The sequence below is a fragment of the Coturnix japonica genome, chromosome 3 (assembly GCF_001577835.2).
Source record: "Coturnix japonica isolate 7356 chromosome 3, Coturnix japonica 2.1, whole genome shotgun sequence".
Taxonomy (NCBI): domain Eukaryota; kingdom Metazoa; phylum Chordata; class Aves; order Galliformes; family Phasianidae; genus Coturnix; species Coturnix japonica.
Genome location: NC_029518.1, coordinates 84,912,422 through 84,925,989, shown reverse-complemented (window position 1 = coordinate 84,925,989; position 13,568 = coordinate 84,912,422). Strand labels below are relative to the sequence as shown.

General features: G+C 36.1%; 1 protein-coding gene across 17 annotated transcripts in view; it reads left to right on the top strand.

Annotated features, from left to right (window-relative positions):
* The window catches only part of MYT1L (myelin transcription factor 1 like), a 277,706-nt gene that overhangs the window by 206,303 nt on the left and 57,835 nt on the right, over positions 1 to 13,568 (top strand). For 13 of the 17 annotated variants that reach the window (XM_032443418.1, XM_015859366.2, XM_015859360.2 and 10 more), the window contains 4 exons: positions 1,560 to 1,694; positions 4,276 to 4,366; positions 6,636 to 6,743; positions 9,882 to 10,093. The exons of 2 other annotated variants lie outside the window; for them this stretch is intronic. In XM_032443418.1, the coding sequence (XP_032299309.1) occupies positions 1,560 to 1,694; positions 4,276 to 4,366; positions 6,636 to 6,743; positions 9,882 to 10,093 (546 nt within the window). The remainder of the gene's footprint in view (positions 1 to 1,559; positions 1,695 to 4,275; positions 4,367 to 6,635; positions 6,744 to 9,881; positions 10,094 to 13,568) is intronic. 2 more of the 17 variants (XM_015859370.2, XM_015859371.2) reach the window with 2 other exon arrangements.

The following is a 13,568-nucleotide window of genomic DNA, read 5'->3' as shown; positions in this document are numbered from 1 at the left end:
TAAAATGAAGAACTGTACTTTACAGTCAACATACAGGCTAAGTAAAATAAAACTTTCACAATTAGGGATTCCATTTGCAAAAGTTAAGTTTTAAATATTGTATTATAATTGAAGAATGTATTTAAAACATGGAGAATCACTTACAGTGAGCTGAAGTATTTTGTTAAAATGAAGGCGTTTCTGAAGGACATGGAGTATAAGAGTTTATTTGCATAAAACTACCAGAGGGAAATCAAGGAAAAATAAGCTCTGGATTCTGTTTACTAAAGCTTTAAAAAATGGATTGTGTGTGAAGATCTGCAAGTACTGAAATTGCCACTAATTGCACTGAGGGGTTGCATTTGTTAAAGCTGGGATGGCATTCAATGTAAGAAAGATCTCATGGAAAATGTGCAGTAAAATTTTATTTTCCAGAGGAAAAAGCATTAATCCTGAAGCAGAGCAATGATGAGAACAGGAAAATATACTTAAATGAGGATAACTCCGACTGGGTATTGAAAGGATGCTGAACTGGAAAAAAAGAAAAAAGGAAAGGGAATATTGGTTAACTTTGACCTAAAATGGTAGCAGTGAGAGTATTCTGAATTTTATTCCTTTGATACTCATGTAAACATTTGTACTAGTCTCAAAGTTTGACTACTGTGGTCAAGATGATGTGATATGATATTTATCATGTGCTGTGCTGGGCTGGAAGGCTAGTAATGTTATTTACAGATGTTCTGTAAAAGGAAACCAGCTGATGAAGTATGTGAACACATTCTAGTTCAGGATTAATTTCACCAGCAGTTCCGCTACTTGGCAGAAAACTTTATCTTGTTGGAAAAAAAAAAGTCTCTTCTGACTTTTCATTGATTTGTAGACAGGAGATCCAACAACATTCTAAAAGATCCTTAACCTTTTAAAGTTATGAATATTCAAACAGCATACATGCATTTTTGTTATGGCCCAAGTTTCCCCAGCAAATGTTATGTTCTGGAATTCTGATTACAATGCTTGCCCCTCCTTAATTTATTGAATAGAAAGGATTATGTACATAATTCATACTGCTTTATAAGGAATTTAAAGAAAATAGAGTAATTCACTCAGAGAGCCTTGGAAAAGGGATTTATTTGTGCAGAATCTTTGAATCGTTATGCTAAGGAGCTGGGTTTGCTACTGTCAGGAACTGAACTTCTATGATGGTACGTTTGTAGACTTCAATATATCAGGCAAGTAAGAATGTAAAGATGGGAAAGTCCAAAAAGACAGTTTCCAAATGACCTTACACCCTTGAGCTGATGCTTGCCAGTGGAACATCGATAGACGACAATATGGCTTTGCTATAAAAGGTCGCTTTCCAATCACTCTGGATGGGTATTGCTGTGATCATAGGACTCTGCAGTCTGAAAATGATATAATGGGATAAAAGTTCCAGAACTGTGTTAAGCAGTAGTGGTTTCTTTTTTTTCTTCTAGTTTTCTTATGAACATTTACCAAAGAGTAAATGAGATGATTAAATGAACCTTCTTACAGAAATGTGGAAAGCATCATTCACTTGACACATTTGTTGTAAATTATAGATCCCTCAAGAACAGAAAAGAAAGAGAGCAAATGTCCTACCCCTGGGTGTGATGGAACTGGCCATGTAACGGGGCTTTACCCCCATCACCGCAGTTTGTCAGGATGCCCACACAAAGATAGGGTCCCTCCAGAAAGTAAGTTCACATTGTTTCATGGAAACTGGGGATAAAACTACAAGGATTTTTCTGGCATGCTGTTAAAACTTTTTACTTTAAAAGTTAATTTTATTTTCCAGTATGGTTTGTCTCAACTTAGTCAACTGTTCTGTGTTACAATTTTTTTCCTTTATTCCATCATTTCCATTCTCTACTAACTTCTACACTAAAACAACAACTTTTAAAGCTGTATTCTTTGATTTTAATAATGCTAGGTCATTCATAACTAGATTTATTTAGCCAACAGACAAAAAGGTTTCACGAAGATGTGCACTGCTTTTACTTCTACGTGCTAATGTCACATCGTCTCTATTATTTTGTACAGGAATAATTTTATTTGAAAAAATTGCAACCCCCTTTCTCTGTTATTGTTGTATCTTAAACACAATTTATCTTAAACTAATTGATATTGTTAAAAATAACAATTTGGCTATCTAATTAGTTATAAAACTCAGGATTTTGAGCAATATTCCCCTGTGAATTACATGGGTGGAATTTCCTGTCACATCAGTGGATTCTGTGCAAAGGAAGTTCACCCATCCAGACACAGATCTAACCATAAGGAAGTGGGCTCCATTTTTTTATTTCACCTTCTTGACTGGTAGAAATGGCATAGTTCTCTTGAAGATAGTTAGTCTATGCTGCTGCACCCCAGGCGTCTTGCTAAGATCCAGTTAAAGTTGAAACTAATTTCAAAATGGAGTTATTTTGTTGAATCGTATGGGCCTAAAATTTCTACTGTCCATTAGCACTTACAGACCTAACTTCAACAGAGTTTTAAGAGGCAAAAGGAAACTTTAAGACAGGGCTATAATGATCTCCAATTTCCCAGGTAAACTAGACTCTGAAGGACAGGAAAGTGGAAATAGATCAACACAACAAGAGAAGCAGAAATAAGAAGTCTTCTCTTTCATAGTAGACTTCCAGAAATAACGAGGAAGTGCTTTAGGAAACTTTGCTGCATCTTGGTTGATCTCTGAACACAGTAGAACAGATAGGTTTATTTTTCACTTTGTAAGACCCTGTAAGTTTCTGTAACACAAGTTTTCTTTCAGTTGCTCAAAGTTCTCTAATTTTTATAAATGGTAAATAAAAAGCCCTGTAGAAGACTATGCAAATCAAAGAAGAATATAGCTTTAAACTGTTTGCATGCTCTTGTACCTACTAAAATGGAAAAGGTGAGCTCATCTTTTTATTTTTTTCCTGTGATGTTGGCCTTGTGAAGCATGTTTCAAGAACAGCTTTAAATAGTAGGAATTTCAGAGTAAAACTGCATCTATACATGTTTTAATATGCTGATGATGGGATGATGATGATGGTTATCATTTAATCAGTATATGTGGTTTGAATTCTCAAGTCTCTAAACAGTATTTATTCCATTTTTTACTTAGACAAGGAATTCACTGATTCTGTTAGAATTTTGTTGTGAGCGAGAACTGAATGCAGATTTCCAGACTGAGTGCTTGGAAGAGAAAACAAAAAATTTGCAGGAGTTGGATAGCCTCTTTCCATGGAATGTTATATTGTCATCCAGCTCTGAGATGTGGATTCAGATATGTCTCACATAGCATGGAACTGTCTCATGTTACCAAAAAGCTTGTGATAATTTGGAACTTCATAGCTTGAGTTTTGATTCAGAGAAGACCTGCTCTAATCAGATGCAGGAGTAAGTTTTCCATCCAGTTTGCAATGGATGCAGATGTAAATCAGTTTACTAGCTTAAGCTTGTTCCTCTTGTTTCTTTTTTTTTTTTTACAAAGGTTGGGTTGTTACTTTTTTCTGGTTGTTTCTTTATTATTACTATTATTTGTTGTTGTTTTGTTGTGGCTTTTTAAAAAATTATTATTATTTTTCCACCATCCCTCAATTTTTTACCTGCTTATTTTTAATTTTTAGTCTTTTTTAACAAAAATTCTCTCAATTTTACGTTTGTGGAAAATACAAGTTAAAACTTGAAAGGGCCAATTCTACTTATCTTGTAGGCTTAGGTATCTATGTGGATGTGGGCAGAACTGAGCCCTAGGTTGATTGGGCTGTCCTGTAGTTAGTATCAAATTCTAATCAGTGTTGCATTGAGATGTATTTCAAGTAATCCAGTGTTCCACCAGTATAACTTTGCAGCAGATTTTCATTCTCAAGCTTGATACTGTGTGTGTAAAGTCATATATTAGGACTGCATACATTTCCTAGAAGAATTTTTGTAGTCCATAATTTTTTATTGGACTGTTGCTAGCTCGCTGTTTGCTGTTGAGCAGAACTTTGCTCTGTGTTTTTGTATGAGGATGTGGGTAGTCTTGCACTTCTTTGTTGCATTGGAGAGACATTTGGTTATAGGTTCCGTAGCCTTCATAACTTCCACTGTTGCCCTGTGTTAGAGTGTAGGGTCACAATACTTACTTCCCTCATCAGGCTTTATTGGCTATGTGTGTCATGTGTATTTTGAGGAATGCTGGTTGTTAATGAATCCTGCTTTGTTTTAAAATGGTTTCATATATACTGGGATTTGATTTTTTTTTCTTGTTTTCATACTCTGCTGTTTTCTCTTACTCTCCTTGTCAAGTTCTTGCCATGCATGAAAATGTTCTTAAGTGTCCTACACCAGGCTGCACAGGCCGGGGCCACGTAAATAGCAACAGGAATTCCCACCGAAGGTAAGGATGCCATCACTGGACACCAACCTAGAGGGAACAGTGCCTCCAAACTGCAGCCCTTCTAGCAGTCCATGGCAGGGGGGGAGTGTGAGTGTGTGTTCTGTTGTGTTGTTTTTGAGATTGACAGATGGTGCATCATGTGCTTTATCTGCTTTAAAGAGTGATATTTTTTCATGTATTTTCTGAGGAGGATAAATGTGCATTGGCCTCAGAATGGATGAATTGATCTGCAGAATACATTTCAAGCACCCTTAGCTTTTGGGGTGTATTTCTTTTGTTGTTGTTGTTTGTTTGTTTTGGCTGGTTTTGGTTTGTTATTTTTTTTTTTTTTCCTCCTTTCTGTTTTGGTATTAGCAGTGATACAAAATGAGTATGCCTCCCTTATGGGCATGTCAGAGGGAGACTGAAGGATCTGCCAACATCATCAAGACTAGGGCAGAGTTCTTGTCCTCACACTTCACTCTCTTCAGAGATTATTTTACACGAAAACTTCCACTCTGCTTCTAAAAATGGTTCTTTTTTATACATGAGAAACAGCATTTTAGGTACACAAGCCTTGTAAGAGTTAACTTTTCTACTAAAAATGTACTTCTGACCCTGAAGTACTCATTCACATCTATGGAAGATTATGAAAATGTCTCACTACATTTAAAAAATAAAAGCTAATAATGTTTAATATAAATAGTCAAAAGGAGATCAAGAAAAAAGGTAACTTTTCTGCAGTTTCCTAAAATTAGTATTAGAATCTTACAGAATGGATGAAATTTCCCTTTTTTTTTTTTTTTTTTTAGATAAATATCAAAATTTTCAAAATATTGCTGTAACTTTTAGTAGGTCATAGTATTCTCACAAAATACAAGGTCTTGCTTATTCCTTACAGTTTTTAAAAAATCCAGGAAATGTGGGTGGAGGGTATAAGGATGCAAGGTTCCTATTTAATTCCTTTTTTATCGTTAATTCAAAGCATAACGGACTACACAGGTACTGAATTCTCAGTCTTGTCAAGCTCTGTTTTACTGGAGCCCCATTAATTTACTGCATGCCTCCTGGAAGACTCTTGTGGGTGACTTACCTTGTACAATAAGCTCTGATTCCCCTTTATTCTCTGTAGTGATGCTGCTGTTAGATGCGGCAAAAATCTCTAAGAAGGCGTTATGGGATTTACTGCTGCTTGAAGCAGCATTCACTTCTGGTTGAATATCCACTAGATTATTAGAGGTGTCTGAAAAGAGCACGTCAATAGAGAACTGCTGCCCTCTGGCACGACTCCAGAGCCCCCTCACCCTTCTGCAGAGCCAGGAAACTGAAGAAGGGCTGAAAGGAGCAGTCTGCAGTCTCTGCTCACCTCCTTCTGCAGCTTTTGGGGCATTTTGCTCTGCTTCACTATTTTGTATATATTTTTTTTTCCCGTAGAGAAGGGAACATCTGGGAATGCGCTGATTTGCCTTTCATTTTCTTTTCCTGTGGAGAGCACAGAGAACTGCGGTCACATAAGCACGCAATAGACCGTGACAAGGAAAGGATCCCCTCCATTGTCAGGTCACAGGTTTTTACAGCTTCACTAAGAGCACCATCTGCTGGCATCATATACTTATTTTTTTACTGTTCTGCATCTATTTTTTTTTAATATTTTTTAAAGGGTTATTTTACTTACTGCAATAGCAGTTTAGCATTTGCAAATTTAATTGAATTTCAAGTGCAGAATTTCCTTTCATGTTACATCATCTATTATTAGAAAACATACCTTAGTGCTTGAATGTCATGAACAATCACAAAGAATAATATACCTGAGATGTATATTTAGAGACCTTAGGCCAAATTTTGCACTCATTTATATAACTTGCTTTTGATGAAGCTGACTAAAGTGTGAAGCAGTGCAGAATTTGGCCTATATGGTGTTTAATCATCCTTAGAAGTCGTTTCATTGACAACATTTGTAGATTCATAAAGGTTACAAGTCTACTGACAGAGCTGCACATTAGATCCCTGGTTATATTCTCCTCTCTTACTGATATGTTCACTGGCTGACATCCATAAATGATCTACCCACATACAGTCAGAGAAGAACAGTTCTAAGATCTACCGTGTAACTTTGAAAACAGAAGAAAGGGAGTCTAGAGAAAGTACATATGAACAAATAGCTTTTGGAAAGGCTTTTCCTTCAGATTCATCCTGATACAGACTAAGGAGGAGAAGGAGTAATTGGATCAGTGCTATAATGTGAAACTACGCAGGACAAGAAAATTAAATTTCCTTTCTGTAATTGCAGCCTCTCTGGATGTCCTATTGCTGCAGCAGAGAAACTGGCTAAAGCTCAAGAGAAGCATCAGAACTGTGATGTGTCAAAATCAAACCAGGCATCAGATCGGGTTTTAAGGTATTAGAAATCACTATAATACTTATTATTATGCAGAATTCATCACACATTCACCTAATCTGAGAATTTATATTTATATACATTGTATATACATATATATCTCCTTTAAAGAAGAGTTAGAATTAGGGCTTCTGGATCCAATTCTTACAGAGTATGTTTCCCACTCAATTTACATGGGGGAGGGTTGGTAATTATTTTGACAAATACATGTAAAGCTGAAAAGCTCATTTTTGTCTTAGGCATTGTTTGGTGTAAAGATGACTGCTGGAGTGCAAAGTCTAAGAACAGTGTGAAAAAAGTTGGTATCTTTTGGGAATAAACTAATATTTACCGGTAAGTCTTGGTTTTTTCAGCAGGCTTTTACTAGTAAATATCAGTTTAAATTAAACCAGAAGCCCTATTTGCATTACAAAAATGATTGTAGACCATTTTTGCCAGGACACTTTGAAAAATGATGAATACAGCTTAGATCCCTAAATAAGGTTAGATAGTAGATCTTTGTTCCTCTACTCGCTTCCAGGAAGGGTGGAAAGATATAAAATTTGTCCTAAATTTTATATGATCTTGAACCATTTTGACATAATTATACTCCTCTTCATACATATAATATTCTTTATTAATTCAAAGCTATAACTAGCTTTCCACTATTGTCTCCTCTTTTGAGATATATGGGTGGAAAAAATATTACTTCTGCATGATTATTCCAGCCTTGTACTGATGATGCCCCAAGAGCTGCAGAATTTCTCAGCAGATACTGCGGTATTTGTGGGCTGGGATAGGTACATCCCTCTCAGCTGTCATTAGGAGCATGGAGGATGTGCCACAGCTTTAGTTCCCAGCATTTCCTATTTATCCCGTTAGTTTCTTAGTATTGGATTATCTTCTTGATTTTAGATCTGATAGGGTTGCTTAAAATGAAAATTTGTATTATCAAGATTATTTTTTGCTTATTCTCTTAAGCTTCATATAGCCTTAATATTAAAAACAAAACAAAGCACTATTTTGGTAGAACTAAAAACACAGATTTATTGCTCACATCTGTGGACCTTTTTTTCTTGGGCCTACTGACTTCTTTGCTCAGATTGTTTTTGATGTTTTTTTTTCTTAACTGCCCCTAATTCAGATTATTCTACTTTTCATGTAGCATCTTAGGCAGTTTTCTTAGAAAAAGGTTCTTAAAGCCTGTTGATAAACAAGACCTTTTAAGAGAATAACAGTTTCTCATTGGTGGAAAAAGGCAAATAAAAAAATGCAGTGTTTTTTATCACTGTTCTTTAGGAATGACATACAAAGAAGGCAACTTCTCAAAAGCAGCATCCAGTTTGCAGGAAAACTCCTTAGGAAATTGCACTGCAGTCTTAATGTTGCTTGTGAGTCTGCCCTGTGTTTCACATTTTATCAGCAATTCAGATAACACTTTCATCTTATCTCCTGCTTCCCTTTTACCTTTAAGTCACTGAAGTACTTGAGAGGAAGAACTTGGAAGTTAATTACCATATTTACATGCAGGCAACTAATAGGGAGACAGTGATGTTCTGAGAACTCAGAACTGAGAATATTTGTCTTCATCCCAGTTTCCATCCAACTTCCATTTAGAATTTCTTAAAGAGAAATCAAATTCATAAGACCTCTGTTCCACAGAAATTTTGGATTTACTTTGAACGTACAAGAAATGAATTACATTTTTTGTTAGCTGAACATGGATTGTCTTGAGGTAGAATCAAAATAATATCCATTGTGTAGATGCTCCCACTGTGTTTTGGAGGAATAAATATCCAAAGTGAGCAAACATAAATCAAATGAAATAGTATGACTAATAGGATTTTTTGGGTGATCTTTACATAAATATCCTAAATTATATGAAAATTAATTTATTCAGAAAAGCATAATATTCAAAATCTAATTCTTACTAGATGTCACATTCCATTTTGCCAACCTTCTTCTGGTTTTGACTCAGTTTCTGATCTTGCAGCTGTTCTTTCTATTCCCTCTGGTTGTAAATGCAGTAAAGAAAAAAAAGAGAGAGAGAAAAACTTGACAGTATGATTCTTGGTTCCAGCAGAAGCACCTAAGGTGTACTGTTCATCATCTTTACCTCCTGCTAAATGCAGTAGGTAGGCAAGCATCACTGCGTAGAACCTGCTTCCTTTGACCCATTTAAATAACACTTTCTTGTATAGGAAAGGTTTCCAGGATCTGACCTTGCCTTATACATTGAAAGTTGTCGACTTCTGCTCCCACATGCAGAAGAACATGTGACAGTAGAGGAGTTCACTGCAGCATTCTTTCACTGAGATTTCACAACTTTCTTCAAGGGCCTAAAAGAGATCAGTTGGGACTTTTCCTGATCTCCCTGATCCTAAAGGAAAGACAGATTTAGCTGATACCCATTTATTATTCATTCTGTCACGGGTTAACCGAAAATCTATCAGCACCCATGACAGGGGAGCAACATTCAGATAACTTTCTTTGAGGTATTTGTGTAGCAAGAGTTGCAGCTCCTGCCCGAACCTTGCATTTAAGGGTGAGCAGGACCTGTGAGGCAGCTGAAAGTCCACAGAAATGATGAGAGTCTCTTGTGTATTTCTCAAGATCAACCTGGAACTCTAAGCTGAAGAATGAAACCAGGCTAACTCCTATGGAAAACGTACAGGAGAACAGCATGCAACTCGGTTGAAAAAGATTTAGAGGAATCTCCATTAATTAAATCGAGCTTCAAGTGCTTTTTTTTTGGTTTGCTTGTTTGTTTGTTTTTTGACATTTAAAGGAATCTGTTCAAACTTCTGCTGTCAGTCTACTTGTCCTTCTTTGATTCACCTCCCAAAAGAGAAAATGTTTGCTATGTGATGCAATTACAAGGGGAAAGCAAAACCCTGTGGTAATTTAAAATAGAATTTTAAAATACTTTTAGATACAGGATACATTTAGCTGTATTAGAATTAATTTTGTCTAGGCTTTGTTCAAGAAAATATGTATTGTTTGTCTGCTGAAAATAACCAAACAAAGAAAATGCAATAATATATTGCTGTCTCGTGAGTGCAAGAAATAACTAAGATTTTCTAATCTGAACTATAAATTATGCACAAACACAGTAAACTGAACTGCATCTAACAAACTTTACATATCTTTAATTTCTAGGCCCATGTGCTTTGTTAAGCAATTGGAGATCCCTCAGTATGGCTACAGAAACAATGTCCCCACCACCACACCCCGCTCCAACTTGGCCAAGGAACTAGAGAAATACTCTAAGACTACGTTTGAATATAACAGTTATGACAACCATGCCTATGGCAAGAGAGCCATAGCTCCCAAGGTGCAATCCAGGGATATATCCCCCAAAGGATATGATGGTAGGAGGTGCACACTCTTATACATGAGAGACAAGTTTGCAGTTAATCATGTTGTTGTATATGTAAACATCATATAAATAAGACATGTTTTCATGTTCATATAGTATTATGAGGAATGCTGTCATGTGTGAGTTATTTTTAAAGGCCTTTTTAAAAAGCGTTGTTTTATACGGTGCTTGCTTCACAATTGTTGCACTGGCAAAAGAACATCTCCAGCTATTAAGCTCCTGGGATGTGCTGTGACTGCAGTAAAACTAAGGAATAGAACTAGTTCTTGTGGTGCAGGAACACTGCATTATGTTGCTGTCTGGGAGACGTGGCCTCATGGGTCACATTAGGATTCTCATTTTTGTACAGCAGTTCAAGTAACTCATAAAGATAACATACGTACTCTGTGGGGATGTGGAAGTGGAAAACCTGGACCTCATTGCACTTCAGAAATCTCTGCTTCTTACTTAATGAGGCATTTGTGCTCATTTTATCCTTGCGAATACACCTGTAGAGTTCTCGGGGAAACCTCACATTACATGTAGAATTATACTCAAAGTGGCTTCAGTTCAAGTGAATACAATAGTGTCCATCAGGCAAGAGGATTTTGATTAGGGGATGAAAATTAACTACACTTACTACCATATGAAATTTCAAACAGGTGCCAGTTTTTTTGTTAGGAAAACAGAAATAAATATACTATATAAAAAAAATTTATGCTGTTGATTGAGCACAGATTTTGACATTTGAAGCTAGGCAGGTAGAGAAAGGGAACATTTACACAGCTCCCATCTTCATATCTCTAATTTATTGAATATTTTGTTTTCTCTTAGAATCAACAGGCATATTTTTCCACTATATCAGAAAGGAGAAGAACCATGAAAGGCAACTCATTTTTGAGTGAAAGGGGCCTTTTTTTCTTCTTTCATACACTCATCACATTTGCCTGTGTCAGAGTAAAGGTTTGGGGATTACTAAAGACAATGCACTAGCTGTAACTGTGGTTAGTAAGCTAACAATATAAGAAAAACTGTTGCATATGTGCTCTGTCTACTCTTGTAAAGGGCAAGAATCAGTGTGTTACTAGAGAGCCTGTGAATATGCATATGTATGGATTGAATTACTGATGTTTGAGCAAGTAATGCATATTTTTTTTCTCATTTAAGACACTATTTCAGCAAAGAATTAGAAAGGATACTCTTTTCCAAATCATCAGAACTTGAAAATACATAGTAGCTTTAAACACAAGTTCAACAGTGGTCTTAAATAATGAGATATTTGGGTAATGTAGCTATTTTTCTACATTCTCACCTTCCTTTGATACGAATTAGAGTTTTATTTTGATTGGGAATCTTTTTGTATTGGGACAAGCTTGTTTCATTGCTGAGTTATCTAAGCCACAGGGGACAGAGGAACACAAAGTACACATGATACATGGTAGTACAGCAAGCGTACGTTATTCCTGTGTACTGAGAAAAGCTGCTGCCCATTATAGCTAAAGCAGGTTGTCTGACAAAGGCAGATTTCCAATGGATTTACTCCATACTTCTACCTCTGCAGGAAGTGGCACACAATGTAGCTGCATGTGATGTGTGTGTTGTTTGACCAGGCAAATATGCTGATTTGATCCCAGGCATCATTTGAGTTTTCATTTGTACCCAATCAATGAAATTCACAAAACATTTAGAATCCCTAGATCTTTAATATTACATAATCACTACATCATTATTGTCTTAAATGGACAAATGGCTTCAGAGTTCCTTAGGAAAATAACCTAAAGATGAAGTAAAATCCTGGCTGATATTCAGCGGGACAAAGATTTTGCTGACAGCTACTGGAAATAGTTGAATATGAGGCAATTTTAGGAAGAGTTTCTTAACTTAAAAGAGCCACTTTTCCTTGAGAAATTTTGAAGCATTTCTAAATGATCTTGTAATTGTGTGTGAAATAAATTATTAATTATTTGTACCAAGACCACTGTGGAGATACTGGGTGTACACTTCTTATGTGTGTGTCGGCACATACACTTTTATATGAGAGCAGATGATTCTGTTTTGAGAAGTATTTTCATCTTGAAAATACTGAAAGAAAGCCTAAATTTTCTGGGGAACTTGCATCTATTTAGTAGTCAATTTTCCTGACCATATAAGATATGACAAACAGTTTAAGGGTGTGAAAAAATCAATAACTTCATGCTTCAGTCTTATTTTTATTCATAAGCAAACATTGTACTTTCATCATCAGAGGAAGGCATTATATGTTCAAGAAGTGTATGGTTGTGAGTGACATGAACATAAGTATCTCCTTTGTATTGTTTTCTTGATTTTTTTTTTTTTGTTTGATTCAGTAAGCTTTAAGAACAAACAAACAACAATGGATACTTTGTATTGTGAGATAGGATGCTCCAGTAACTCCTGAAGAATAAGCCCTTGTTGTGTTTCTGCATTTGCTTTATCTTTTATACCAGTTTCATGGTTGTCCACATCTTGGGGTTTGCTGGGTTGTTGGTATACAGCAACAGATGTAAGAACAGTTAGACTCAGCGTGCAGCCCTTCCAGTTTCTCAGATGATGACAGAACTCTCAACCCAACAATAATGGTGGTACCTTATGTCAAAACACTGAGAAAAAGTTAGGGGTGGGATTCATCTGACCATATCTAGAATTCTATTATGTATACCACCTATATCTGAACTAGTCACCCTTTTCAAATCCATAGAGGAAGACAGATGCTTCTTTAATGCCATTCATCTCCTAAAGTACACATTTAAATGAGGTGCATCATTGCCCAAAAATTCTAATTTTTTCTGTTGCTGATAGAGAAAGCTTGTAATGATTAATCAGATACCTGAAATAAGGTGTGATGAATATCTCATTGCGCAAGTCATAAAGATCATTGAAACTATAATTAATGTCCTTAATAAGTTCAGTATATAGGCAATACTGGGGATGGGCTTCTCTGAGTAAGTTCCATTCCGAATATCAGAGTTTGCTCCTTTAAGTTGTTGAGGTCTTTCCCACTCCTCTGTTGTTAATTAGGAAGAGGAGCCTGCAGACTTAGAGATGTTCTCTGTAATTTGCCCCTAGACATGCCTGATAGACAGCCAATATACAGGATGGAAATACAGTGGATTAGACTTGTATCTATTACTGATGGAAAAGGTGTCCTCTGTGTTTGGTTTCCCTGGTGGATTTTAAAGCACAGGTGGACTGAAGAGCTCCAGAATCTGGTTTCACAGAGTTGGGTGATGTAGGAAGCAGAATTATGTGATAGTGAAGCTGTGTAGCTTCCCCTTCCTTAGCAATGGACTTGATTTAATTCATTATAAATTGGTGATCTTTGTTTCTCCTGAAAAGCTAACATGGGATGAGCAGTCTGGGCTATATGACTTGTTTTAAAATGTGCACTTATAGTTAATTTAAAATAATCGTGGCCATTTCTTTCTGAGTTTTGCTTAAACTATTGGTTATCTAAAAGCCAAGAACTG